The sequence below is a fragment of the Loxodonta africana genome, chromosome 8 (genome assembly GCF_030014295.1).
Source record: "Loxodonta africana isolate mLoxAfr1 chromosome 8, mLoxAfr1.hap2, whole genome shotgun sequence".
Lineage (NCBI taxonomy): Eukaryota > Metazoa > Chordata > Mammalia > Proboscidea > Elephantidae > Loxodonta > Loxodonta africana.
Window position 1 is genome coordinate 17139426 of NC_087349.1, and position 25483 is coordinate 17164908.

General features: G+C 47.6%; 1 protein-coding gene across 23 annotated transcripts in view; it reads left to right on the top strand.

Moving 5' to 3' along the window:
* The window catches only part of PLXNA4 (plexin A4), a 516957-nt gene that overhangs the window by 116815 nt on the left and 374659 nt on the right, over nt 1-25483 (top strand). The window contains exon 4 of one of the 23 annotated variants that reach the window (XM_023539983.2): nt 13709-22909. The exons of 21 other annotated variants lie outside the window; for them this stretch is intronic. In XM_023539983.2, coding sequence (XP_023395751.1) covers nt 13709-13861 — 153 coding nt within the window. In that variant the 3' untranslated portion in view covers nt 13862-22909. One more of the 23 variants, XM_023539990.2, reaches the window with a different exon arrangement.

The window sequence follows — 25483 nt, forward strand, 5'->3', positions numbered from 1 at the left end:
CCAGCCTAGAATAAATTAAAGAGAAGCCAGTGCTAAGCAGACGTCTTGAGTTAGTGTGGTTGGCCATCCTCTGTCTCTTAGCTGCATATTTCAGAGCTATGAGGAGACTGGCTTCTGGTCAGGCCACCTTTGTCCTTAGGAGAAGGTGTTTCCACCTGAGAATCATCCTTGAAGATAGATGCTGACCTGTGCTAGGGTAGGACAGATGTCTGCTGGGCTTGTGCAATAGAAGGCTTGTGTATTCCTTTAATCCAGCTGAAGGTGGGGGCTGCTGTTGTTGTTGTTAGGTGCCATCAAGTCAGCTCCGACCTTTAGCGACCCTGTGTACAACAGAACAAAACACTGCCCAGTCCTGTGTCATCCTCACAATCGTTGCTGTGCTTGGGCCCATTGTTGCAGCCACTGTGTCAATCCATCTTGTTGAGGGTCTTCCCCTTTCCACAGACCCTCTACTTTACCAAGCATGATGTATGATGTCCTTCTCTAGGGACTGATCCTTCTGACAACATGTACACAGTCTCACCATCCTTGCTTCTAAGGAGCATTCTGGTTGTACTTCTTCCAAGACAGATTGGTTCGTTCTTTTGGCAGGTGGGGGCTACCTGGTGGCAATTTTCATCTCAGATATCAATAAAGGTTGTGTTGGTAAATGTTGCCTGCATGAGAACTACTTGAACACTCGAACTGCACAATACAATTTGCAAAGCCCCTTCACACATTGCTGCTGTTATTTGCTGCCATTGAGTCAGCTCCGACTCATGGTGACCCCATGTACAACAGAACAAAATGTTGCCCAGTCCTGTGCCATCTTCACAGTCACTGGTATGCTCAAGTTCATTGTTGTGGCCACTGCGTATTTTGAGAGACTTCTAACCTAGGGGGCTCCTGTCCATGAGGGTTTCACTGGGTCACTTTTGAAAGCAGATCATTGGGCCTTTCTTTCTAGTCTCTCTGAGTCTGGAAGCTCCACTGAAACCTATCCACCATGGGTCACCCTGCTGGTATTTGAAATACCGAGGCAGAACTTCCAGCATCACAGCAACACACAAGCTACCAGAGTGCAACCAACTGACAGACAGGTGGTGGCTTCATATTTAAATGGCAAATTCACCCTGGGGAGTAGCTGTTATGAGTCTCACTTGACAGATAAGTAACGTGCTCTGCGGGGTTACCCAGCTCCAAAAAATCAGGTCTCCTGATTCCAAATCCAGGGCCATATTCACGATTCTAGCAGGTGCCTTCTGCTGGGTACTCGGCTACTCAGGCCAGAAAAGCAGCAAGATGGTGAAAGACCCTTACTTCTGGGGGTCCTCTGTAGCCCCCTCTCAAATCACACACAACGCCCCCGCTCCTCTCGCCATCCTTCTGAGGTGACAGCGAGCAGGGCTCTTCCGAAGCCAAGTCCCATTGTTATTTTTCTCATCTCAGCACCATGTGCGTTGCTATTTTTATCCTGTACTAGAAACTATTAAATGGAGGGAAATGTTAATTGGTATTATTACAGCAAACTGTGTCCTAGTAACACCGCGATTCCCAGGTAAGCTCCCACCCCACCCCCTGCCTTTTAGGGAGAGATGGGAAGTTTATTCATTGTGCTGACAGCTGGTACAGGTTGCTGCAGCTGTGGGGCCTCTGACATTTATTGGACAGGCTGCTGGTGTCCGTTCCGAGGGTAGTTTACGCGGGAAGGATGTGGGGTGAGCGGAATCGTGATCGATGTAGTTCTGCTTTATCCACAGAAGCTAGACTGGAAGGGATGGTGTATCTACTCCTCCAAGGTCCTCATGGGGTGAGGCTTGCAGGCTTTTTGCGGAAGAATCTAGGGCTTTTGTATTCAACATCCAGCTGGAGGTAAGAAATAGCAACCTTCACAGTTGTATTCCCTAAGCCAGAGTAAGAAGGAACAGATTAAAAAACAATAGCAACGAAGTCCAGCCAAGTTTTCCTAACTTTCAGAAGGAAGACAAACAAAAGGCCATATTATGTAGGAATTCAGTAAACAGGTACCTTCTTGGAGAGCCTGGGTTCAAATCCTTATAGTCCCCACCACCCCAACCCCCAGCAAGCCATTCAACCCCCTCAGTCTCAGTTTCCTCATCTGTAAAATGGGACTGGTAATACATGAGATCTCTGAATGATGCAAATCGTTAATGTGCTCAGCTGCTAACTGAAAGGTTGGAGGTTCTAGTCTACCCAGAGGTGCCTCATAAGAAAGGCCCGGAGATCTGCTTTTGAAAAAACCACCATTGAAAACCCTAGGGAGCACAGTTAAGCTCTAACACACGTGGGGTCACCTGGAGTCAAAGTTAACTCGACCATTTTAATACCTTCATCTCTTGGTTGTTGTGAGGACTGGAGCACATTGCCTGACATATAGTAAGGACTCCGAAAGTTAAAGCTTTCGTGCTGATTTATTCTCATGTGTTCTGAGAAACCTGAGGGTTAAACAGCTGAGGGAGGCAGTGGATTATGGAAAAACCCAGCTTCAACCTGCTTGTGCCCACTGAATGTCCGAGCCTGTGGTGCCTTCTATCTTCCATATTCCCTTGTTCCCCCCTTTTCTACCACAAGAAGAACGATCGGTTTGATTTCATGGTATCCTACAACGTTTATTCTGGATAAGGTTCATTGCTTTTTACTATCATTATATCAACCTATATGGTTTGTGGGAAATACAGAAAAAGAATAAAGAAGAAAACAAAATTCACCTGGAATTCTATCACCTTCAGAAAATTGTTACTGATAACTTGAGTATATTCCTGTCTTTTTTTCCCTATGAATGTGTACATTAAATATAGACAAAGTTGAGATAACATGACATATATACATGTACATATTTTTATGTCATGTTCTTTCCTCACTTTTCTTTGTGGACATTTCCCCATGTGATGAAATATTCTTCAAACCCGTGATTGTTAACGGCACCATAGTAATTCCTGACTCATCCTTGCCCTTCTGTTCTTTACTGTTACACTTTCTGTTTTTCTTTTAAATGTACTTCTTCCCTGTTTTCGTTTTACCCCCATTGTTTTTGCTTAATGGATTAGATTTTCTCTGTGTCCCCTCCCTCTGGTGATTTGATCCTATTTTAACTTAATAGTGGCTTCCTTTTTTTTTTTTTTTAAGTGTCTTCCTTTAAGTTTTTGAAAGCATCTTTAAACCCATAATCCCTGAGCATCAAAGTTAAAAATGAAACAGGATGGTTCCCCCCCCCAACATGTTCTAATTTTTCTTAATCTGACCTAGGTTTTACTACCCATATCGACATTTTTACATTATGATTATTTCAATATTCATTCATCCCTTTCAAACATTGTTTTTGACCTATCTACTATTTTATCGTTGAAATTATAATAAGTAGTTAGACAGCTCTAACAGCCATCATTACTCATAGACCTGTTACATTGCAGATCCCTACCTGTGGGTTCTTAGTTTTGATTTGTCTCAATCAACGGCACTGGGTCTTGGTAGATCAGCATTTCCTCGTTTCACGACCTCTTCTGATTTCCCTCAGGTGTGTGCTGATTTGGTCTCCTGTTCAAACAAGTCCAGCCTCTGACGTGCTGGCCTTCTGGCTGGTTGTTCAGGGGAGAGGAATATGAACTGAAAATGCCTGATGGGAATAAGCTACACCAGAGGACTCAGGAAGAGACTCCTTGATCTTCCTGGGGCCTCCCTGACACCCTCAAGTGCTTTGTTGTTGTTGGGTACCATCGAGTGGATTCCGACTCATAGCAACACCATGAGACAGACTTCCCCACAGGGTTCCCGAGGCTATATATTTTTTTTCTTTTAGAATTTTTAAATTTTCTTTTTCTTTCTTTCGCTTTAGGTGAAAGTTTACAAATCAAGTCAGTCTCTCATACAAAAAGTTATACACACCTTGCTGTATACTCCTGGCTGCTCTCCTAATGAAACAGCACACTCCTCCTCTCCACCCTGTACTCCCCGTGTCCATTCAACCAGCTCCTGTCCCCCTCTGCCTCCTCATCTCTCCACCAGACAGGAGTTGCCCACATAGTCTCATGTGTCTAGTTGAGCCAAGAAGCTCACTCCTCACCAGTATCTTTGTCTGTCTTATAGTCCAGTCCAATCCCTGTGTGGAGAGTTGGCTTTGGGAATGGTTCCAATCTTGGGTTAACAAAGGGTCTGGGGACCGTGACCGTCAGCGTCCCTCCAGTCTCAGTCAGACCATTAAGCCTGGTCTTTTTATGAGACTTTGAGATCTGCATCCCACTGTTTTCCTGCTCCATCAGGGATTCTCTGCTTTGTTCCCTATCAGGTCAGTCATCGGTTGTAGCCAGGCACCATCTAGTTCTTCCAGTCGCAGGCTGATGGAGTCTCTGGTTTATGTAGCCCTTTCTGTCTCTTGGGCTCATCTTTACCATATGTCTTTGGTGTTCTTCATTCTCCTTTGCTCCAGGTAGGCTGAGACCAATTGATGCATCTTAGATGGCCACTTGGTAGTGTTTAAGACCCCAGACGCCTATCACCAAAGTGAGATGCAGAATGTTTCAATATATTTTGTTATGCCGGTTGACCTAGATGTCCCCTGAAACCATGGTCCCCAGGCTCCCATCCCTGCTACTCTGGCCTTTGAAGTGTTTGGCTGTATTCAGGAAACATTTTTGCTTTTGAATTAGTCCAGTTGTGCTGACTTCCCCTGTGTTGTGCATTGCCTTTCCCTTCACCTAAAATAATTCTTTTTTTTACTATCTAGTTAGTGAATATCCCTCTCCCTCCCTCCTCACCCTCCTAACCATCAAAGAGTATTTTCTTCTGTGTTTAAATTTTATCTAGAGTTCTTATAATAGTGGTCTCATACAATATTTGTCCTTTTGCAACTGGTTGGTTTCACTCAGCATAATGCCTTCTAGATTCCTCCATGTTATGAGATGTTTCACAGATTCATCGTTCTTAATCATTGTGTAGTATTCCATTGTATGAATATACCATAGTTTATTTATCCATTCAGCCGTTGATGGGCACCTTGGTTGTTTCCATCTTTTTGCTACTATATACAATGCTGCAACGAACATGGGTGTGCATATATCTGTTTATGTGAAGGTTCTTATTTCTCTAGGATATGTCCCAAGGAATGAAATTGCTGGGTCGTATAGTAGTTCTATTTCTAGCTTTTTAAGAAAGCGCCAAATTGATTTCCAAAGTGGTTGTACCATTTTGCATTCCCACCAAGGCTATAACCTTAATGGAAGCAGGCTGCCTCATCTTTCTCCCATGGAGCAGCTGTTGGGTTTGAACCGCAGACCTTTTGGTTAGTAGCTGAGCCGCACCCAGGTTCCTTTCATGTGCCTCACCCTGAGAGAATTTCACAAAATCACATTTCCTCCAGCCTATGTCCTGCCCTGGATTGTGCCTGGCGTTTCTCTCGGCTCTGCCTAGAAAAGATGACTGCTCTGTTTCACATTTGCTCCATTTGATTTGCTCCCAGTTTCTGTTAAATGATAGATTGTGACCAAGGAGGTTTAATTTCATGTGAGAAAATGAGGGAAAAAGAAATATCGTCCCAGAAGTTTTTCCTTTTTGATGTTACAAACAACAACAAGAAGAATTTATTTGAGTTCTTACCCTGTGCTTTTTCAGGCAGTTTGTAAATTGGGGACTGCGTGGGACAATCAAAACCCATTTCTCTGACACCAAACTATAAAAATCAGCTGCCAATTTTGATTCTGCTCCCCTCTGTTCCATTCTGTTGTGAAACCAGTAGCCCTTCTTCCTCTGACTCCAGCTACTCAGAGCCAGGTCAGCGCTCACAGCTAATGGACATGGCCCTCCAGACTGCCAAGTCTGCCCAAGACCTCAGATACCAACTACAAGCTGGAGGGTCCCCATGATGCCCTCACTGATGACCTGCTGGCTACAAACTTGGGGTTTTCCCACTATTTCTTCAGGATGCCAGCTGGAAACTCAGGGGTCCTCTGGGCTCCCCTCAGCTCTGATCTGCTGATTCCATTACTCCCTCCGGTTTGTTAATTTGCCAGAACAACTCACAAAACTCACAGAAAGTGATATACTGTTATTACGGTTTTATTGTAGGAAAAAGGACGCAAATGAAGAGATGCATAGGGTGAGGCCTGGGAGGGTTCTAACTTGGTGCTTCCACGTCCTGAAGGACCCTCCCATGTGCACTGATGTCTATAACCAACCAGGAAGCTCATGGTGCTTTCATGCCCAGGGCCTCTACTGGGGCCTCATTAGGCAGGCATGATTGAATGTACCATTACCACTCCCCTGAGGTTGACTCAAATCACAAGGTGGTCTTTCTGGTCTGGCCAGCTCCCCGCCCCTCCACCCCCAAGAGGCACTTTATTAGCATAAACCCTCAGGTATGGTCTCAGGCCTCATCAAAGGCACTTCAATCACTTACTAGGGAGATGCCATGTTTTTAGAGCTTATCTCTCAGAAACAAGGCCAAAGACCAGATTTTTTGGGTATGGAGGCCTTTCACAGGGGCTCTGTCCTAGAATACTGACTGTGAGGGGGAATTGGATCCCAGAGTTGCTATCTCTATGCAGGTGGGAAGCTCAAAGGGTCAGAAGCTTTTCACACCTGGGCTGTACACTTCGCTGTGGTCGTGCCGGGTACTGTGCGTGCCCCACCCAGGCATACATAGAGGTGTGTATCTATGCTCACGAAGCTGCATATTTCAGGGCTGTAATTGCATCCCGTGTCCCACAACATTATAGACATGAAGGGAAAATGAGGGCTTTGCATGTGCCAGAGACGTAATTATGGTAATAGGCAGATCTCGCTCGCTGCGCTTGTCCTGTTAGGCGTGCAGCCCAGCTGTCCTCTGCAGACCGCTTTGGGAGTGGCTGGGCTTAGCAGGGCAACCATTTCTAAACTAGGGTTTTGGGGTAACTTTTTACTGAAATATCATATTCATGAAGTCCTGGGTGGCACAGTTAAACACTCGGCTACTAACCGAAAGGTTGGTGGTTCAAGCTCACCCAGAAGCACCTTGGAAGAAAGGCCTGGCAATCTACCTCTAAAAGGTCGCAGCCTTGAAAACTCTGGAGCACAGTTTTACTCTGCGACACATGTGGTTGCCGTGAGTCGAGCTGACTCGACAGCAATTGCTTTGGTGTTTGGGTATCATATACAGGAAAGTGCATACGTTAGAAATGTACACCTTGATGAGTTTTTACATACTGACTGCCCATGTAATCTGTACCCAAATCAAGAAGTACGACAGTCCCCAGAAGCCCTTCGTGTCCCTTCCAGTCACCTCTTCCACTGTCCTGAGAGTCCCCACCATCCTGACTTCTGTCAGCATAGATTAGATCAGTCTGTTTTGTGCTTTATATAAATGGAGTCATGTAGTACATACCTTCTTGTGTCTCATTTCTTTTTTCTTTCTCTTTTTTTAATTGTAGTAAAGTATATAATGCTGTAGCTGTGTGCCATTGAGTTGGATTCTGACTCATTGTGACCCTATATAACAGAGTAGAACTGCCCCATAGGGTTTCCTAGGCTGTGATCTTTATAGGAGCAGATCACCAGGCCTTTTCTCCAGCAGAGCTGCTGGATGGGTTCAAACCGCCAACTGTTGGTTAGTAGGCAACCGCTTAACCATTGTGCCACCAGGATGCCTTATAGTAAAATATATAGAGCATAAAATTTGCCACTGTATCCACTTTTCAGTGTACATTCAGGGGCATTAATTACATTCATGTTGCTGTACAACCATCATTGGTATTTGTTTCCAACACTCTTTCATCACCTCAAACAGAAACTCAGTACCCACTGAGCAGTAATGATCCATTCCCCCTTCCCCTCGGCCCCACAACCATAAACTGCTTTCTGTCTGTATTTGCCTACTGTAGATATTTCATGTAAGTGAGATCATACAGTATCTGTCCTTTTGCATCTGGATCATTTCACTCAGCATAGTGCTTTCAAGGTTCATCAGTGTTGTAGCACTTATCACAGCTTCATCTCTCTTTATGGCTGAGTAATATTCCATTGCGCGTATGGGCCACATTTTGTTTATCCATTCATCTGTTGTTTATAGCTTTTGGCTACTGTGAATAATGCAGCTGTGAGCATTGGTGTTCAAGTATCTGTTTGAGTCCCTGCTTCCGTGTTTCTTGGGTATATACCCAAAAGTGGAATTGTTGGGTCATATGGTGATTCTGTTTGACTTTTTGAGTGTCTCATTTCTTTTGCTCAACTTTATATTTGTGAGATTGATCCACATCGCTGTAGGTAGCTGTAGCCTGTTCATTCTTGTTGTTGTATAGCCTTCCTCTGTATGAATATACCAAAATTTATTTTCCCATTTTATTCTTGATGGATTTGAATGGCTCCCAGTTTTTGCCTCTTATGAAGAATTCTGCTCTTACTTCTCTTGTACCTGTCTTCTGGTGACCACATGTTCACGTTTCTACTGGGAAGACAGCTAGGAGTGAAATTGGTGGGCCAGAGGGTATGCATGGGTTCAGCTTTAGCAGATACTGCCAAAGATAGACTAGCTATTTTTAAAGAACTTTTTACTTCTGGGAGGCTGGTTTATAGCCCCACCAGACAATAACAGAAAGGGATTATCTTTTCTTCTTAGCCAGCGTAGCATAGTGGGTTTTGGAGGGAGATTACCTTGGGTATATTAGTTCAAAAAGTATGTAGTGAGTGTCCCCTGTTCTGAGTGTTAGGAAGGTACCACTATCTCTTGACTTCTACCACCTTGTCCCCAGAGCCTGGCTTCATGAAGCGTCATAACCTGCATCACGAAGTCGCCCAGTTGAACTGCTGTTCTTTTTGTGTCATGGAAAGGATGACAGATGGAACTGGGCGAGTGTACTTAAAGGACAGATAACCTAAGGTTCATTTCATCAAATTGTAGGTGACTCTAAATACTAGGCATGGGTAGGAAGAAACTATCAAAATACAGAACCAAAAACCAAAAACCAAACCCCTGCCCGCTGAGTTGATTCCGACTCGCAGCGAACCTTAGGACAGAGTAGAACTGCCCTGTAGGGTTTTCAAGGCTGTAGTCTTTACAGAAGCAAACTGCCACATCATTCGGCCATGGAGCAGCTGGTGGGTTCGAACCACCAAGGTTTCAGTTAGCAGAGTGCTTAAGCACTGTGCCACCACGGCTCCTTTTTACCAAAATACAAGACACCCTAAATGTAATGGGGATCCCAGGTGGGATCCCTGAACATGAAAATGGTCATTAGTGGAAACGCTGGTGAAATCCTAATAAAGATTATACTTTAGTAAAGGTCATTATACCAGTGTTAGTCTTTGCTTTGACAATGGCACCATGGTGACATAAGATGTTGACATTAGGGAAAACTAGGTGAAGGATACGTAGGCACTGCCTGAATTATCTCTGTGACTTGTCTATATTATAAATCTAAAATCATTTCAGAATAGAAAGTTAAGAAAAATACAAGGCATTCGCTTGGGTACTAAAGGGAAACTTTCAAATTCCATCTGGCATGGGCAGCAGGATACAGGGTTTGCAAATGAGTTTAGACGACCCAGGAGGTGATGAGCAGGTTTAAAGAATAGATACTCATTGAGACACCCATGGAGATGGGGGTTGTAACAAGTAGGATTGTGGTTGAAATCCCGGCAAGGCCATGGGTGTCTCCACCAGCCCCACCCAAGGCCTCCCAGGGGAGCTGGGCTGAGGTGGTCCTTGGGCAGGAATGGAGAGGAGCGGCAGCTCTGCCTGCCCCTCAGTCCTCCTGATTGAGTCATCAGCTTCCCCTAGCCTGCTCCTTCTCCCCCTCCTACTCTCCTCCTGGCCTCAGTGCAGGGCTCAGTCTGTTAACAGCTCCCAAGTGGCCAGCGTTCACAGCTGAGCTGTTATCCTGCCGTCAGACACTTATCTGGGCGCGGCGAGGGCTCCATAATAAAAGTTGTCACTGTCTTGAATCCCTTCACTGCCCAGGCCCAGGTGATTAGTCCTCTGGTTGTCTGGGCTCTGCGCTGCACCTCCTGCCTCTTGGGAGGAAATTGGTAGACAGAGGACTTCAGAGAGAGCTATTGGCCCTTTACAAAGAGCACAGAGAAGGAGCAAACCAGCCAACATTCCTATAATAAATCAGTGGAAAATGGCCTTGCCTCCCTCCACCCATGCTGACAGAGACTCGCTACTGGAGGCTGGCCTTACCTCCAGTCTCCGGGCAACTTGCACCGACCCCCCATTTCTCCCAGAGGTCTGCTGAGATGGGAGAGCATGAGGGGTGATAGGCCTGAGCAGGGGAGCTGAGGGTTCCAGGCCGTAAGTTAGCTCACCCAGCCAGGCACCCACGCCCCCACACTGGCTGTGGAGTATCTGGGTCACATCCCTGCTCCCCTCTGCAGGCCAAACGGAATGTTCTGGCAGGCTTCTCTGACTGTACAACTCTAAGAGGTGCACACTAGATGCACAATTTTGAAGCCCAGAAAGAGAGAGAGCATGGAGAAGGCAAAGTGGGATTCTCCAAAAACACTTTCACTCCACAAACACACCGTGGGCGCTCCCAACAGGAGGCAGACTGTGCTTGGTGTGTGCTACTCCAGGGTGTGTGTGTGTGCGCTTTGGGATTTGGTGTGTATCCAAGTATAGATGCAAACACCCTTCACTGTGTGCATGTGTGCTCATGTGCGTGCGTGTGCGTTGGGATTTGGTGTATATCCGTATAAACGCAAGCACCCCTCTCCTTGTGTGTGTACATGTGTGCACATGTATGTGCATGTGTGCACTGGGATTTGGAGTGTAAGTATAAATGGAAGCACCCCTCTGTGTGTGCGTGTCTGCACGTGTCCGTGTGTGTGCATCTGAGTGTAAATACAAGCACTTATCTGTGTGTGTATGCATGTGTAAATGCAAGCCCCCCCGCTGTGTGTGTGTGGGTGTGTGGGTGCACTTTTCTGTGGTGGCTCTTCCTGTCTTCTCTCTTCCTGTTCTGTGTTGCCACTCAGAGTTATGTGTCTGCCCCCGGCTGCCTCTGCAGGACCCCGAGAGCCAAATGCAATGCCACTTCCCCCCGCCCTAAAGGTAAAACTATTGGTTCTCTGTAAATGCCGTTGGCCTGTCCCTGGTTCCCCTTCCTGGGCTGTCAGGGCTCCGTGCTCTCCTCAAGCACCTGCTAGGAAGGACTGCCCAGAGCAGCTGTGTGGATACCTGTCCAGAGTGCACAAACAGAGCCCAGGCGAGGTGGAAGCTTGCAGGAGGCCCAGAGGCAGACAAAGCTGCCTCGTGGAGCTGCCTCAGGGAACTGCCATCCCCTGAGGTCTAGCCGCTCCATCCTAGGGTGAGGAGGTGCAGGTAGGTTCCTGCAAAGGTGCTGCAGGAACCTGGGAAGGTAGAGAGGGTGGGACTGGAACATATCCTTTCTCTACGCCCCCTCTTTCACCTCTCTGGAGGGCCATTTCCCAGCCTGCTTCTGGTTAGAGCCTGGGAGTGTCCCACTCAGAACCTGGGCTCTTCTTCCTACACAGGTAATACGGTGGATTTTGGTTTTGTGGCTCAAAGAAAATGGAAGGGGACTTTAGTTAGTCTTTTAGCATTTATAGGATAAGGAGAAGGTGATGTGACCAATGTAGTAGCAAGAACAAGAACTTTGGAATGAGATGTAATAGTTGTGTGGCCTTAATCAGTTCCTTCACCTCTCTGAGCATGTTTTCTTATCTGTACCGTGAGGCTGCTGTGAGGATTGGGTGAGATAGCCTGTACTGAATGCCTCAGACAGTGCCTGCACACAGTAGGTGCTCAAAATGGCTTCCTTTACTTTTTATTGCAGTATCGATGCTGCTTCCGTTCCTGCATGTGGGACATGTAGTAACAGACCCCAACTCCCCTTGGGCTACTTGGCAAACGTCTGCTATGACACAGGGCTCTGGGACAAGGCTGCACTGAGAACTCGGTGCAAACCTGCTCCTCCCTTTTCAAAAGAACACACTCAAGTGTCATGTCTGCTGCTGGCAGGTCAAGGAGCAAAATCTCTGTGTCAAAATGGTTATATATTCATCGAAAGGGATGAAAAGCCTCAAAAGGAATGTTAAAAACCAAGTTGGGAAAAACTCATCATGGTGTGGGGGTGAATGGACTTGGCAGAGGAGTTGTTGCCAAACTAGAGTTTGGGTTACTTTGAAAACAAAGTTTGAAAAAAACCCCATCATCACGGAAAGGACTCCATCTATGAGTCCTTTCCCTGGGGCCGCTCAGTTGTCCCTGAGTGACCCTGACTCATGACAATCCTATGTATGTCAGGGTAGAATTGTTCGACATAGGATTTTCAGTGGTTGATTTTTTGTGGAAGTAGATTGCCAGGCCTTTCTTCCAAGGTCCCTCTGGGTGGACTCAAACCTCCAGCCTTTCGGTGGTTAGTAGTCGAGCACATTAGCTGTTTGCAGCACCCAGGGACTCCTTCCCTAGAGCAGTGGTTCTCGAACTTGAATGTAACAGAATTATAAAACTACCTTGTTAAGACACAAATTGCTGGGCCCCACCTCTAGAGTTTCCCACTCAGCAAATTTAGGGTGTGGCTTGAACGTTTGCATTTCCAGCAAGTTTCAAGTGAGGCTGGCGCTGCTGGTCCAAGACCAAGCTCTGAGAACCACCGCCTGTTTAGGGCATGCACCGCCTTTTTCTCCAGTCCTGCCCTCGCTGTTGTTCAATCTGATTTCTCTGCCCTCTCCGGGGGGAAGCACGGGTTTGTTGAAACTCCTTCATCTTCTTCCTGATGGGTGTAGGATTTCCATCTGTAAGTGGGCAGCTGTTTCTTTGACCTCTTCTTCTCTCCTCCATTTCCTCCTTCTCTCTCTCTTTTTTTTTTCTATTTTCATATTTATGTCTCCAGATACTCCCACATGACCTAAAAGTAGAGCTCAGGGCACAGCCCCTAACTGATGCCTGCAGTGACCCCAATTAGGAAGAGGCAGACCCAAAAGGAACATCATTCCCGTTGTCATCTTCATCTTCTGTACCCCCGTGTGCCTCTACCCCAACATATTTCAATTCCTTGCTCCCAATTCCCTAATCACTTTGCCAGAGTAAATAATTGCTGGTGTGCCGTGACTCAAGGTCACGGCCAATGGAGGAATGCAATTAGGGCCTTCATTTCCCACCATCTTGGGAGCTGCCTTCCAGCTGATACTTGCTTCTCTGACCTCATGCACTGATGTTCACATCCTCCCCTCCTTCCCCTTCTGAGACCGAGTGTTGGTTGGACTAGAGTTGCTGGTGAACAGATGCTGCTGTTGTCTTTCTTTGCATTTTTCCCTACAGAAGCCAGAGGGCAGAGAGAGCATCCTCCCCCAGGGAGCTGGGAATATGGCCCTCGTGCCTGTCACACCATACCTAGTAGTGTGTGAATGCTCTCTCACAACTACGGCAGTGAGGAGTTTGAGACTAGAAATTCACTCTCTGCCACCTCTTTTTGAACTCCATTGTGGCACAGTGGTTAAGAGCTTGGCTGCTAACCAAAAGTTTGGCAGTTTGAATCCACCAGCCGCTCCTTGGAAACCCTATGGGGCAGTTCTCCTCTTTCCTATAGAATTACTATGAGTCAGAATTGACTCGACAGCAACAGGTTTGGGTTTTTTTGGTTTAGGAATCACAACGGTCCAGTCCCATTGTGCATGTGAGTTGGCGTCAACTCAGCACCAGCTAACACCGACAGCGACAAAATACCTTGTGACCACCATTTCTTTTGTGTTTGACTCTCTCTCTTTTTTCTTACCCTCTGAGCCTTGTCAAAATGCACCTCAAGCGCAGCCAGCACCCACTTGTCAATGGAAGCTTGCATGTTGCTATGATGCTGAACAGACTTCAGAGGAGTTTCCAGACGAGGATGATGGTCTAGAAGAAAGGCTTGACAATCTAGTTCCAAAAAATCGGTGAATAAAAGCTATGGATTACAAGAATCTGATCTGCGACTGATCATGGAGATGGCGCAGGGCCGGGCAGCATTTCGTTCCATTGTTGCACGGGTCACCATGAGTTAGGAGCTGACTCAATGACAGACGACAACCACAACAGCAGTATGTGCTTGGTAGAGTTGTTAGTTGTGGATGAGTTGATTCATGGTGACCCCATGTGTGCAGCTAGAACTGTTCCATTGGGTTTTCAGTGGGTGTGACCATTGAAATGTTAGATCTGGGCCTGTCTTCTGAGGCATCTCTGGGTGGGCTCCAATCACCAACATTTCAGCTGGTAGTTGAGCGCTTAACCATTTGTACCACCCAGGGACTGCATATTTTGTAGAGAGAGGGCACGCTAAAAGCTTCCTGGGTTGAGAAGGCACGAAGGGACTTGGGATGAGCCATGGAGGGTGGGACCCTAATGTGGGTGGCAGAAACCTTGCCTGTTATTCTGCCTCTCCTGTCTCCCCTGCTGGACCGAGTTCTCTTCTGTGCCTGGTGCCAGGGTGCCTTGCTAGGGAAGATGATGACAGATAAGTGCTCTGAGATTTTTTTTGGAAATATTTCCCCTGGTCAAAGCAGGCGAGGAAAACATCTTTTTGCTGCACTCTGACTTCCAGAGCTAAGCCAGACTCAAGACGAAGACAAACCTTTGACTCATCCAAGAGAAAAGCTTAAGAACCTCTTGTGTGTCCTTCCAGCAGGATGGGGAGGGCCCGGAGGGGGAGGCAGAGGGCTGTAAGTGTGACATCAAGTTTTGGTATCTATGATGCTTTGAAGGAGACTTGGTGGTGCAGTGGTTAAGTGCTCAGGTACTAACCAAAAGGTTGATGGTTAGAAACTACCAGCCACTCCAGCCGCTCCATGTGAGATGTGGCAGTCTGCTTCCATAAAGATTGCAGCCTTGGAAACCCTGTGGGGCAGTTCTACTCTGTCCTGTAGGGTTGCTATGAGTTGGAATCGCCTTGACAGCAACAAGTTTATGATGCTTCGAGTCTCATTTCAGGAAAGGCATGCAGCTGAGGCCTGAAGGCAGCAGCAGTTTTATTGACTCAAGCTGAGGTGGAGTCACTGGCTATCATCTCTGCCAAGGTCTTTCCTTTGGTATATCTGTGCCCCACACACACCCCCACCCTGGGCCTGTGCTGACCCTGGCCAGGTTTGCATAATCTGTCTGGCCCACCGAGGCGGCCTAGGATTCTGAGTTTACCTCCCAGGGCCTGGCACTCCCCTACTTGGGGCCCCACTGGTCTATGAACCAAGCTCCTGCCACCTTTTTCTCCTAGAAAGACCCTCCAAGGACAGAGTTGCCTTCCCAATTGCTCACCCACTGTCTTTTCCCTACTGGGCACATCGGGCATAGCTACTGACAAAATACAAGGGCAGCACAAGAGAAAAGGCCTTTTCCTGCTGGAGATTGGTGCAAAAAAGCCCTCTTCGAAATCTTGACTTGTGGCTGAGCTTCTTCTGTGTTGTTTATTTGTTGATATGTGTATTCCCATGTGTGTAAATTTTCCTAACTGCCTGAGTGCCAGAACTGTCTGACCTTTTGGAATCTCTTCCCTAAATACCACCCAAGCTGCTCAGACCATCAACCTTGTTGGTGAAGGTGATGTGACTGAGAAGGCAATGGCTGTTGCTTTCAACTCCTCTCCTGAGGTAAACCCGAGTAACCTCAGGACAGGGGAACAATAAACAAGGACTCCAAAGCAAGACCTCAGCCTAGAAATCTTGGACATAGACCCCAGCTGCTCATCCCTATATTCGCCTGTGTAGACGAGGCCTTGGGTTGTGAAGAGGGAGCCCTGGGCCCCTGTGATCTGGACCTACTCCACCGTCTCTCCACCTTCCTTCCTTGTCCATAGCCTCCTATGAGGCCAGAAGGAGTCACTAGAAAAGGGGATGGTGAATGTGGGCTACCCCAAGTTCATAGCTAGGGCCTTTGGGTTTATACAACCCGTACTTTGAGAGGCGTGGGAAGAGAAGTATTTTCCTCAGGCTTGAATCTTCTTTCTGAGGCTTCTAATCCTTGGGTGGTTGAGGGTTCGGAGATTCGGACCCTTCCTCAGATGCTGAAACATGAAGCAAGAGGCCTGGGGCCGACTTATCTCCTGGGCTCCCTCTGGGCCTTCGACTCGCCCAGAGTGGCTGCAGGCCAGAGGGGAGCAGAGTCCTTATTCACGGACACACAGATCATTCTGGAATTTCAGGGAGGAGGCTGAATTTCAGGGAGGAATTTCATGGGAGTTACCAGTCCGTGAGGATACCGCGGCTGCTTCCTTGGCCATTGTCCATATGGCAGGCTGAGGAGCTTAAGGATTTTGGAATGATGCTGCCCACAACTTTGGGGACTGTGGGACCCTAGCCTCCCAGCCTACTCTCATCCCTGCAGCTGCCCTGGGTAGAGCCACTCTGCTCCACCGAAGCCGAGTGACTGGAGGAGTCGGGGAAGGGCAGTGAGAGGAGCATGATGACTCACTGCTGATAGAACAGTAATGAAATTAATGAGCTCTTCAAGCTCCCCCGTTAGCAGAGTCGGTGTGTCAGAGGCCTTTACCATATCAGTTCTCCAGATGTCCGCTCAGGACAGACGTGAGAGCTGCTCCTTTGTCCTGCCCACCTCTGGGTGGCCAGCCTGTCCCCAGGAGGAGGGCCTCCTGCCCTTTTGAGACCGGTAAGGACTCCGAGCTGAGGGGAGGAAGAAGGCCAGGGTTAGGATGTGGCGTTCTTTGATGCGGCTGCGTTAAGTACCAGGAAGAGCCATAGCCTCAGGGGCCTAGATCTCACCCCATCTCTGTTAATAACTTACTGTGAGCCTGGCAATCTACTCCACCTCCCTGAACTCCAGCGTGCTCACATGCAAAGTGGAGGGATCCTCCTGGTGGAGCTGTCATCATCCTTGCTGGCAAAGAGAGAGGATTCGAGGGAGGAGAAACAGGAGCTGGTGGCCAGAAGATGGTTGATGTGACTGAGGTGGCATTTCAGCAGATACTCTTCATCTGGAGTCCACTGGCCTAGGGTCCCAAGTGGACTTTCAGGAGCAATAGACTGTGAAGTTGTCAGTCAAGTGAGTGAGCATTTTCCAGGGGGAAAATTCCCAAAAAGGTGGGCTCCCACTGGCAATGCCAGCTTGACACCCATTGGTCAGCATCCACTGGGAAGGGGAAGTACAGGAAGGAAATTGTAACTCTTATTTGGTACCCAGTGCCCCCAGGTACTCACTGTGGCAGATGCTCAAAGTTGAGAGAGTGTGTGTGTTTGTTTGGGTTCCTAACTTTAGGAGATTAGTCCCCTTTCCTGAGATGAGCTGTGTGGTCTATACAGATCGCTGGTTTCTATGGCTTCTGGCGATTGTGTCTGCTTTTAGAAACCATGTAAGTCCATGAAGTCTTCTGATTGGTTAAAAGATTGCCACACGGTGTCCCAGTCACCTTGGTGGCCCTTTCATTGCATACCTTTCTTCTCCCTCATACCTTCACATCCATTTTGCTCCAGGATAACCCTCTTCCTCAACCACAAGAAGCCACATCCCTCCAGGTATGGCTGGAAACGTCAATTCTTTGGAGGTCAGAACTCACAGGAACACCCACTTTCTATGGTTCTCTGTGCCCCCCTCCATTGTGAGAACCCAGAATGTCTGAGGAGGAGTGTGTATCCAGCAACTGGACAATGGGGAAGAGTCCTGGCCCTGGACTTGGCCCCTGAGAGCAGGAAGGAGGGGTGAGGTCCAGCTCAGCTGACCCAGGTGATGATGGGTTTTCCATCTTGGGTTTGAGCAGGAGTTGGGTGAGCCTGCAGAGGCAGGGACAGCCAATCACTACAGAATGGGAAGTAAGCACAAGTAAGCCCGTGCTTACCTTGCTGACTGGGTAATCCATCCCTGTGAAGGACTGTACATTTGATAGGAAATAGGCTTTGATTCTGTAGGAAGGTGCTGTGGGTTGGGAGAAAGACAGATGCCAGCCATACCTAGAAGCAGAATCTTTAATGTGGTGAAAAACTGTGAAATTTTTCACTACAGATGATCTGGTAAGCAAGGTAAGCACCGTGGTTACCTTGCCTAGTGGATAACCCACCCCTGTGGAGGTCTCCGAGGGGGCATCAGGCCAACGTGCCCGTCAGGCAGTGGAGCTGGGCTGGAAAATCAATGCTGAATTCACGATGCCAGGAGGCCAGGAAAGGGGGATCGGATGATGAAATTAGAGCATTTGTTTGCAATTCTACTATAAAAAAAACAGCAGATCACTGGGCAAAAAGACCTAAGGGCAATGGACGGGGCATGTGGTGGAGGTAGGGAGGGGCTGGGATCCAGGCTGCGCCTGCTGAGGAGTTTAGGGGTGTCCGTGTCCACTACAGTCCTGCTGCAAACAGCAGTGGTGCCAAGACCAGCTAGCCTTGGTAGGATCCCTCCCTACCCCCTGCACTCTCCACCCCACGGGAAGAGGCCAGCAGGACCTCGGAGGACATCCCCTGGACTCCTGTCCATATGTTCTATCTCTCTTTCCTTACATCTGTGCAGTGAAGTAAGGCATTTGAACCGATCTGGCTATGAAATTAGGCGAGATTTGCCAAACCATCTGTGTGCCCTCTTTCATCTTGGCAAATTTTCAGAGCATTTTGGGTGTGGAAAAGGACATTATCTACCCAGAAGGGAGTGTCACAGTTATGCAGGGTGACCATTATTTGCTCAAATACAGTAATTCCTGGTTAACACCATGGAGATAAGTAGCTTATCTACCATCCCTTGTGGCAGTCCACAGCCAGGTGTGTTCTGTGAGATGCCTTCTACAGGTGTGATACACAGGGGGGCTGAGGGAGTGGAGTGAGTGGGTTCCAATGCAGATATGTTCAGTTAGCTGCCCTTAGGAGAGCTTGAAAGACTCGAGAGAGAAAGTCAAGATGGTATGGGATATGAACTATCCCAGACAAAACTTTCTGTTCTTCGGAAACAACATAGAAGGGGCAGGCGGCAGGTTTGGGAACTTAAACTACAAGTGTAAGGGTGGGTGTAGCCAGATGGTTTGGTTGGATAGATCTGGAAGTTAATGAGAATCAACTTAAGCAGATGCTCCTTAATGGACCGATGGTGCTGGTTTTTACTCTGTGGGCGTGGGGGTGGTACTATTAGGTTCTTCGGTACTTCGGGAAAAATGATTTAGCATGGGGAGTGGTCAGCAGAGTCCCCAAGGGTGGGAAAGTCAGACAATGGTTGCATACCCACTGACAGGCACACCTCGTACAGACCCCACATTCCTTCCCACCCACCCCGCCCCTTAACAGAGATATGCACCAGGTTGCCTGGGTACTGGGATGTAGGTTCCTTTATGGGTTGATTAGATGGGACCCATCATACTGGATACAGAAAGTGGTCTTTGTCAAGAAGGGAGTTAAGTCCTTGTTATAACACCGAGGAAAGGTTATCACAAAGGAGGTGAGAAGGTGAGTGTTGGGTTTAACTTGCAGTTTGGAGGAGAGAAGCAAGTGTGAGAGCCGGTTTTAAAACAAAAGACTTGCAGATTCTAGAAAAGAATTTTAATGTCAACTGAAATTTAGCAAGATAATGCTCTCCAGTTCATCTCAACCATTTAGACCTCACTCAGTTTGTTAATGGGGGGCTTGGGGTGAACGAATGAAATGAGGAGGATTCCACAGGGTTCACCGAGGGGCTGGGCAGCCTTGGATGCCTGCCTGAGTCCTCTGAACGCTATCTAAAGAGCTGAACGCTATCTAAAGAGCTGAACGCGCCCATGGTCCTCCTCTGCTCATGGCTAAGATCCATCTGTTATTGTCTTTTTCTGGAATGGAAGCACACATGTTTAAAAAGAAGCTATGCCAGGAACATTTTAATTTGAGAGAAGTACCAATTGAGACAATGAAGGGGAACCCAGAGATGCTACGTGTTGGTCTTCACAAATTTTCTCTGCTGAATCCCTCAGTGACAATGTCTTCCCTTCTGTGTCAGGAAGAAGGGACACAGACTTGAGTTTAATTTTTTTTTTTTATCTAAAGGAAGGCCAAGTGCCACGCATGGTCCAGGGGAACCTGGCTGCGACCACCAGCGTCACGGCACCATCCATGGTTCCTATGGACCCAGCACACGCAGAGGAATGGGACATGGCAGCTGGAAATTGAGTCTAGAAACATAAACATCCAGGCTGAGAGGGCACAGGGGTCATAGACATGAAGCCGTCAGCCGCATGCAGTGTTGGCAGAATGAGGTTTGGGGAGCAGGCAGTAAGACTGCTCTTTTGGAAGGTTTAGGCTTTGGAACCTGATCGAGAACTGCCCGGAAGACTCCTAGCGACCGTATAGGATAGACTAGAGCTGCCCCATGGGTTTCCAAGGCTGTAACCTTCCCGGAAACAGACTGCCACATCCTTCTTCTGCAGAGCCACTGGTGGTTTTGAACCATAGACCTTTCAGTTAGCAGCCAAGTACTTTAACCACTGTGCCACCAGGGCTCCTTAGAAGACAGTCAGGCTCCCACAAAGGTGATTGGACTTGGCTTTGCTGCAAGAAAACAGGCACAGGGAAGGAAAGGCTCTGAGCTTTGGCAAAGGAACGTGCTCCAGCTGGGCAAAACTTCTTGTTCTTTCGGTTGAAGGAGCTGGGCCTCAGACGATACCAGATGGGGAAAGTATGGCGGGGAGGCCCGGCCTAGTGAGCTGTGACCTGTGACCTCTGTGATAAAGCCAGAGGTGGCATTCACATGCTCAATGGAATAACACAGGCCTAGCCAATCAGACTGGCACTGGTTGCAAACATCTACCAGGGCCCTACCGGCTCCCCCTAATGAATGTCAGGCAGCCTTGGGGTCAATATAGGGGTTTGACCTCTTAGGGCCCTGCCAGCCGCAACAGCTTGTAACACTGTCAGATCAGTCCATGTCAGTTGAAAGGACCCCAAGAAGAGGCCACACAGAAAAATCAGGGGGCAGAAGGCGCTGCTTAGGGAGGCAACTTGTTAGTGTTTAAGGCCTGTCTTTCCTACTAGATTGTTAACTCCATGAGGCCGAGACTGTTTTTTATCTTGGTCATTGTGCCATGCCTGGTGTTTATCCCAGGGCCTGGAGCACACCGGTTTCTGTCCAGTCAATTCCGACTCATGGTGACCCCATGTGTACCAGAGCAGAACTGGGCTCCATAGGGTTTTCAATGGCTGATTTTTCAGAAGTAGATCACCAGGCCTTTCTTCCAAGGTGTCCCTGGGTGGACTTGAACTGCCAACCTTTCTGTTCACAACCAAGCATGTTAACCCTTTGTACTACCAGGGACTCCTTCTGGGACATGTTATTGTTGTTAGGTGCTGTCAAGTTGGCTTTGACTCATAACGAACCCAAATGACAGGGTAGAACTGACCCATAGGGCTTCATAGGCTGTAATCTTTATGGGAAACCAAAAAAACAAACAAACAAACCTGTCTTGGAAGAAGTACAACTAGAATGTTCCTTAGAAGCAAGGATGGCGAGACTACATCTCACGTATTTTGGACATGTTATCAGGAGGGATCAGTCCCTGGAGAAGGACATCATGCTTGGTAAAATAGAGGGCAGGGGAAAAAGAGGAAGACCCTCAAAGAGATGGACTGACACAGTGGCTGCAACAATGGGCTTAAGCAGAGCAACAATAGTGAGGATGGCGCAGGACCAGGCAGTGTCTTGTTCTGTCGTACATGGGGTCGCTATGAGTCGGAATCAGCTCCATGGCACCTAACAACAACAACCTTTATGGGAGCAGATTGCCAGGTCTTTTCTGCTGCAGAGGAGCTGATGGGTTCGAATCCCCAACCTTTTAGTTGGCAGCTGAGTGCTTAACCATTGAGCCACCAAGTTTCTTTCTCCTGGGACATAGTGTGTGCTTAATAAGCATTTACTAAATGCATGGATGATTGAGTTTGTGGATAAGGACATCTCTGCATGATGACATTTGGGGGAGGTACAGGTTAGCATCTGAAAGGAAAAACGAGAGCAGAAAGAGTCCCATGGAGGGGAAGCAGATTGGAACCCAGAAAGAAAACGTAGGTGTGGGGAAAGTTGCCCGTTTGTGAAAAGTAGAAGTCTTGAGGCATTCCCAAGGAGAAGGGGGTGGGAAGGCCATCTGTTAGAATCAAGGATGGGGTGGGCACTGGGAAGGCTCCCGCTGGATCTTTTCAGGTTTTTTCTCCTCTTTCCTGTTTATCCGTTTACTTACATTCTATCTTATACATGACCTGCAAGCTCATCCCAGCTGCTGTGACTTGGAACTTCTGTCATTCTAAAGCTCAGTCTGGGGACACTAAGCATCCTCCTTTTTTCTCTAGGTCCTTGCTCCTGACTGATAGCTCTCTCTGTCCTTCCAGGCCTGGTTTTGTCCTCTCTTTTTGCCTCTGGGTCTCCCAGGCCAGCCTGAAGGCCTAGTGTGGTCTTTAAGGGACCAGGTCTGTGCTACTTTTCAGGCAGGTCAGTCTCGGAAGACCTGGGGCCACATTTCACCTCTGGCTCTGACTGATCAGTGATCTGAGGCCAGGATCCTTGCTCTCGCATTAGATTTCCACTGACCAAAACCAAAGCACCATACCTGTCACCATTGAGTCAATTCTGACTCATGGCGACCTCATGTGTTACAGAGCAGAACTGTGCTTCATAGAGTTGTCTTGGCAGTAATCTTCACAAAAGCAGATCCAGGCCTTTCTTCCGAGGTGCTGCTGGCTGGGTTCAAACCACCCACCTTTAGGTTAGGAGTTGAGTGCAAACTGCTTGTACCACCCAAGCATCACTGACTGAGTTGGTGAAATGATGCTGCATGAGATGTTGGCATTCTGACCCTGCAGGGCTATCCAGAGCAAAGCCCAGGCAAACCTCGGGCCTCATTAAGCTGAGTCGACCTTGGGGATCACCCTTCTCTGATATTCACCTTGGCTTGCCTTGGGCAAATCGTTCTTTGGGAGACCTTCGTTCCCCTGACTGGCAACCAAGTATAGGGTTATTATTTTACTGAATAGGTTTTTAGAATGTGGTAGAGTGAGGATTTTTTTTTTTTTTTTTTTTTAATATACAATGTGAAATGTAAAAAGGCATGAAATAAATTCCTAAAGCAGAGCTTGGAAATTAATTCTGTTCACTACTCCCTAACAAAGCTGAGCTTAGCAGGATGATCACATGGAACGCTACTGTTCTACGGCCTTGGAGTCTCTGGGCAACGTCCTGGGCTTCGGAGCACGCCGTGCTCATCAGACACCAGTGGACTGCAGAGAGTTCTGTTGCTGTTCTCAGTTCAAGGAGATCAGTGTTTCTGGAGGACCCGTTGTAGTTCTGGCACTGTTCTGGGCACTGCAGAGCCAACAACACAGTCACCACGACCTGAGGAGCCCCCACCCCTTGCAGACCGGTCCTCCCAGATCCTGTAGAGGGAAGCATCTTGTCCAAAGTCACATAGCACATTCAGTGCCAAAGGCAAGGTGAGAAATCATGTGGAGTTTGCCGGTGAGACACAACCTGGTGGGGCAGAAGTTAGCTGAGGAAAACTTCAGGGACCAAGAGTGATGGGACTTAGGTCCTCCGCTATCCCTGATGGGAACTCACCGTGTAAAACTCTTGTTAGCTGCCTTCGAGCTGGCTCCGACTCATGGCAACCCCACGTACAGCAGAACAAGATGTTACCCAGTCCTGTACCATCTTCACAACTGTTGGTCTGCTGGAGTCCATTGTGCAGCCACTCTATGTTTTGAGTCCTTCCAACCTAGGGGGCTCATCTTCCAGTACTATATCAGACAATATTCTGTTGTGATCCATAGAATAATTTTCAGAAGTAGCTCATCAGGCCTTTCTTCTTAGTCTCCCTTATTCTGGAAGCTCTGCTGAAACCTGTCCACCGTGGGTGACCCTGCTGGTATTCAAAATACTGGTGGCATAACTTCCAGCATCATAGCAACAGGCAAGCTACTACAGTACTGTGACAAACTGACAGACATGTGGTGGCTTGTAAACTTAGACAGGCCATTAAAATGTGGGTCCAATATTCTTAAGCTGTAGTTGAGGGACTGAGTCCTCGGTATTCTAGGCCTTAGCTTTTTCCATATATGAAATAGAAATGATAATGTGTTGCTAACCTTACTTCCCGTACATGGTTTCTAGGAAATACAATATGAGCAGCCGTCAGAAATTTTTGGAAAAATAAGAAGTACACGTTGTTGTTAGGTGCTGTTATGGATTGAATTGAGTCCACCAAAAATATGTATTGTAAATCCTAACCCTATACTTGTGGTTGTAATCCCATATGGGAGTGGGTTTTCTTAGTTATTAAGAGCCTGTATCAGTGTAGGGTGTGTTTTAAGCCAATCACCTTTGAGATATAAAAGAGCAGATTAGGCATACAGAAGGAAACAGAGATAGGGAAGATAGATACCAGGCCACATGAAGATCACCAAGGAGCCAAGGAACAGAAGATGAAAAGATTGTCCCTCAGAGCTGACAGACAGAGCAAGGCTTTCCCTAGAGTCAGCACCCTGAATTCAGACTCTGAGCCTCTTAAACATTGTGAGAAAATAAAGTTCTTTTCGTTAAAGCTACCCACTTGTGGTATTTCTGTTATAGCAACACTAGATAACTAAGACAGGTGCCATTGAGTCAATTTTTGAGTCATAATGACCCCATGTGACAAAGTAGAACTGCCCGCATAGGGTTTTCTTAGCCGTAATGTTTATGGGAGCAGATCCCTAGGTCTTTCTCCTGAGGCCCCACTAGGTGGATTCGAACTGCTAGCAGTTAAGCCTTAACCATCGCACCACCAGGCTTGATTCTTCCTCTAGACCCAAGTGTCCTCCTGCTTACCCCCTCTTTTGCTCTTCATTCCTTTTTGAACCAGGAGCCCCAGTGAAACCCCAGAAAGCTCAGCAGGATTGCTGCAAAGAGAGCCAGATACAATTTATAAAAGCATTCCACTCCCTGGCAGAAATCCCATCACAGCAGCTAGGCCTGGCCCGTGTGTGGTTGACTGTGTCCGCAAATAAGTGCCTGATAATCACCCTTCCTGGTGAAATATTTGATTTATTTTATGGAGGTCCATTCATCGGCGGTCTTTTTAGAAAGGAAACTGTAAGAACGCGGGCTCAAAGCTTTAGGGGAAGGGAGGGGCAGGCAGAGAGAATTACTCCCACACACTCTCGAAATTGTTCTCACATTAAAGCCTTGTTCCCGGAGTGGATGGATTTTGCAATGCAGTTGGGGATCTTGTCCCTGGACAATAAAATTGCTCTTCTGTGCCGCAGAATGAATTACCTGTCAGGTTCTTTTAAGCAGTTTCAGGATGGTTAGTTTGAAGACAGCACACGGGCTGGAGAAGGCAGGCAGGGCTCAGGGGTGCGGGGGGTGCCTTCAAAAGTTGCTGCTACTGTGTCTTTGTGTTATTTGCTGTGTCATGTTGATCTGGTGTGAGTTGACAGCTGTGTGTGAAGGAAGCAACCTCAGAGAATTGAATACCACTGTGCAGGGTAGAAACAACCTGCATCTGTGCAAGCTTGGGGGTAGGTAAACCCAAAAAACTCAGACCAAACCAGTTGATTCCAACTTGTGGTGACCCCATGTGTTTGCAAATAGAACCGCACTCTCTTGAGTTTTCAATGGCTG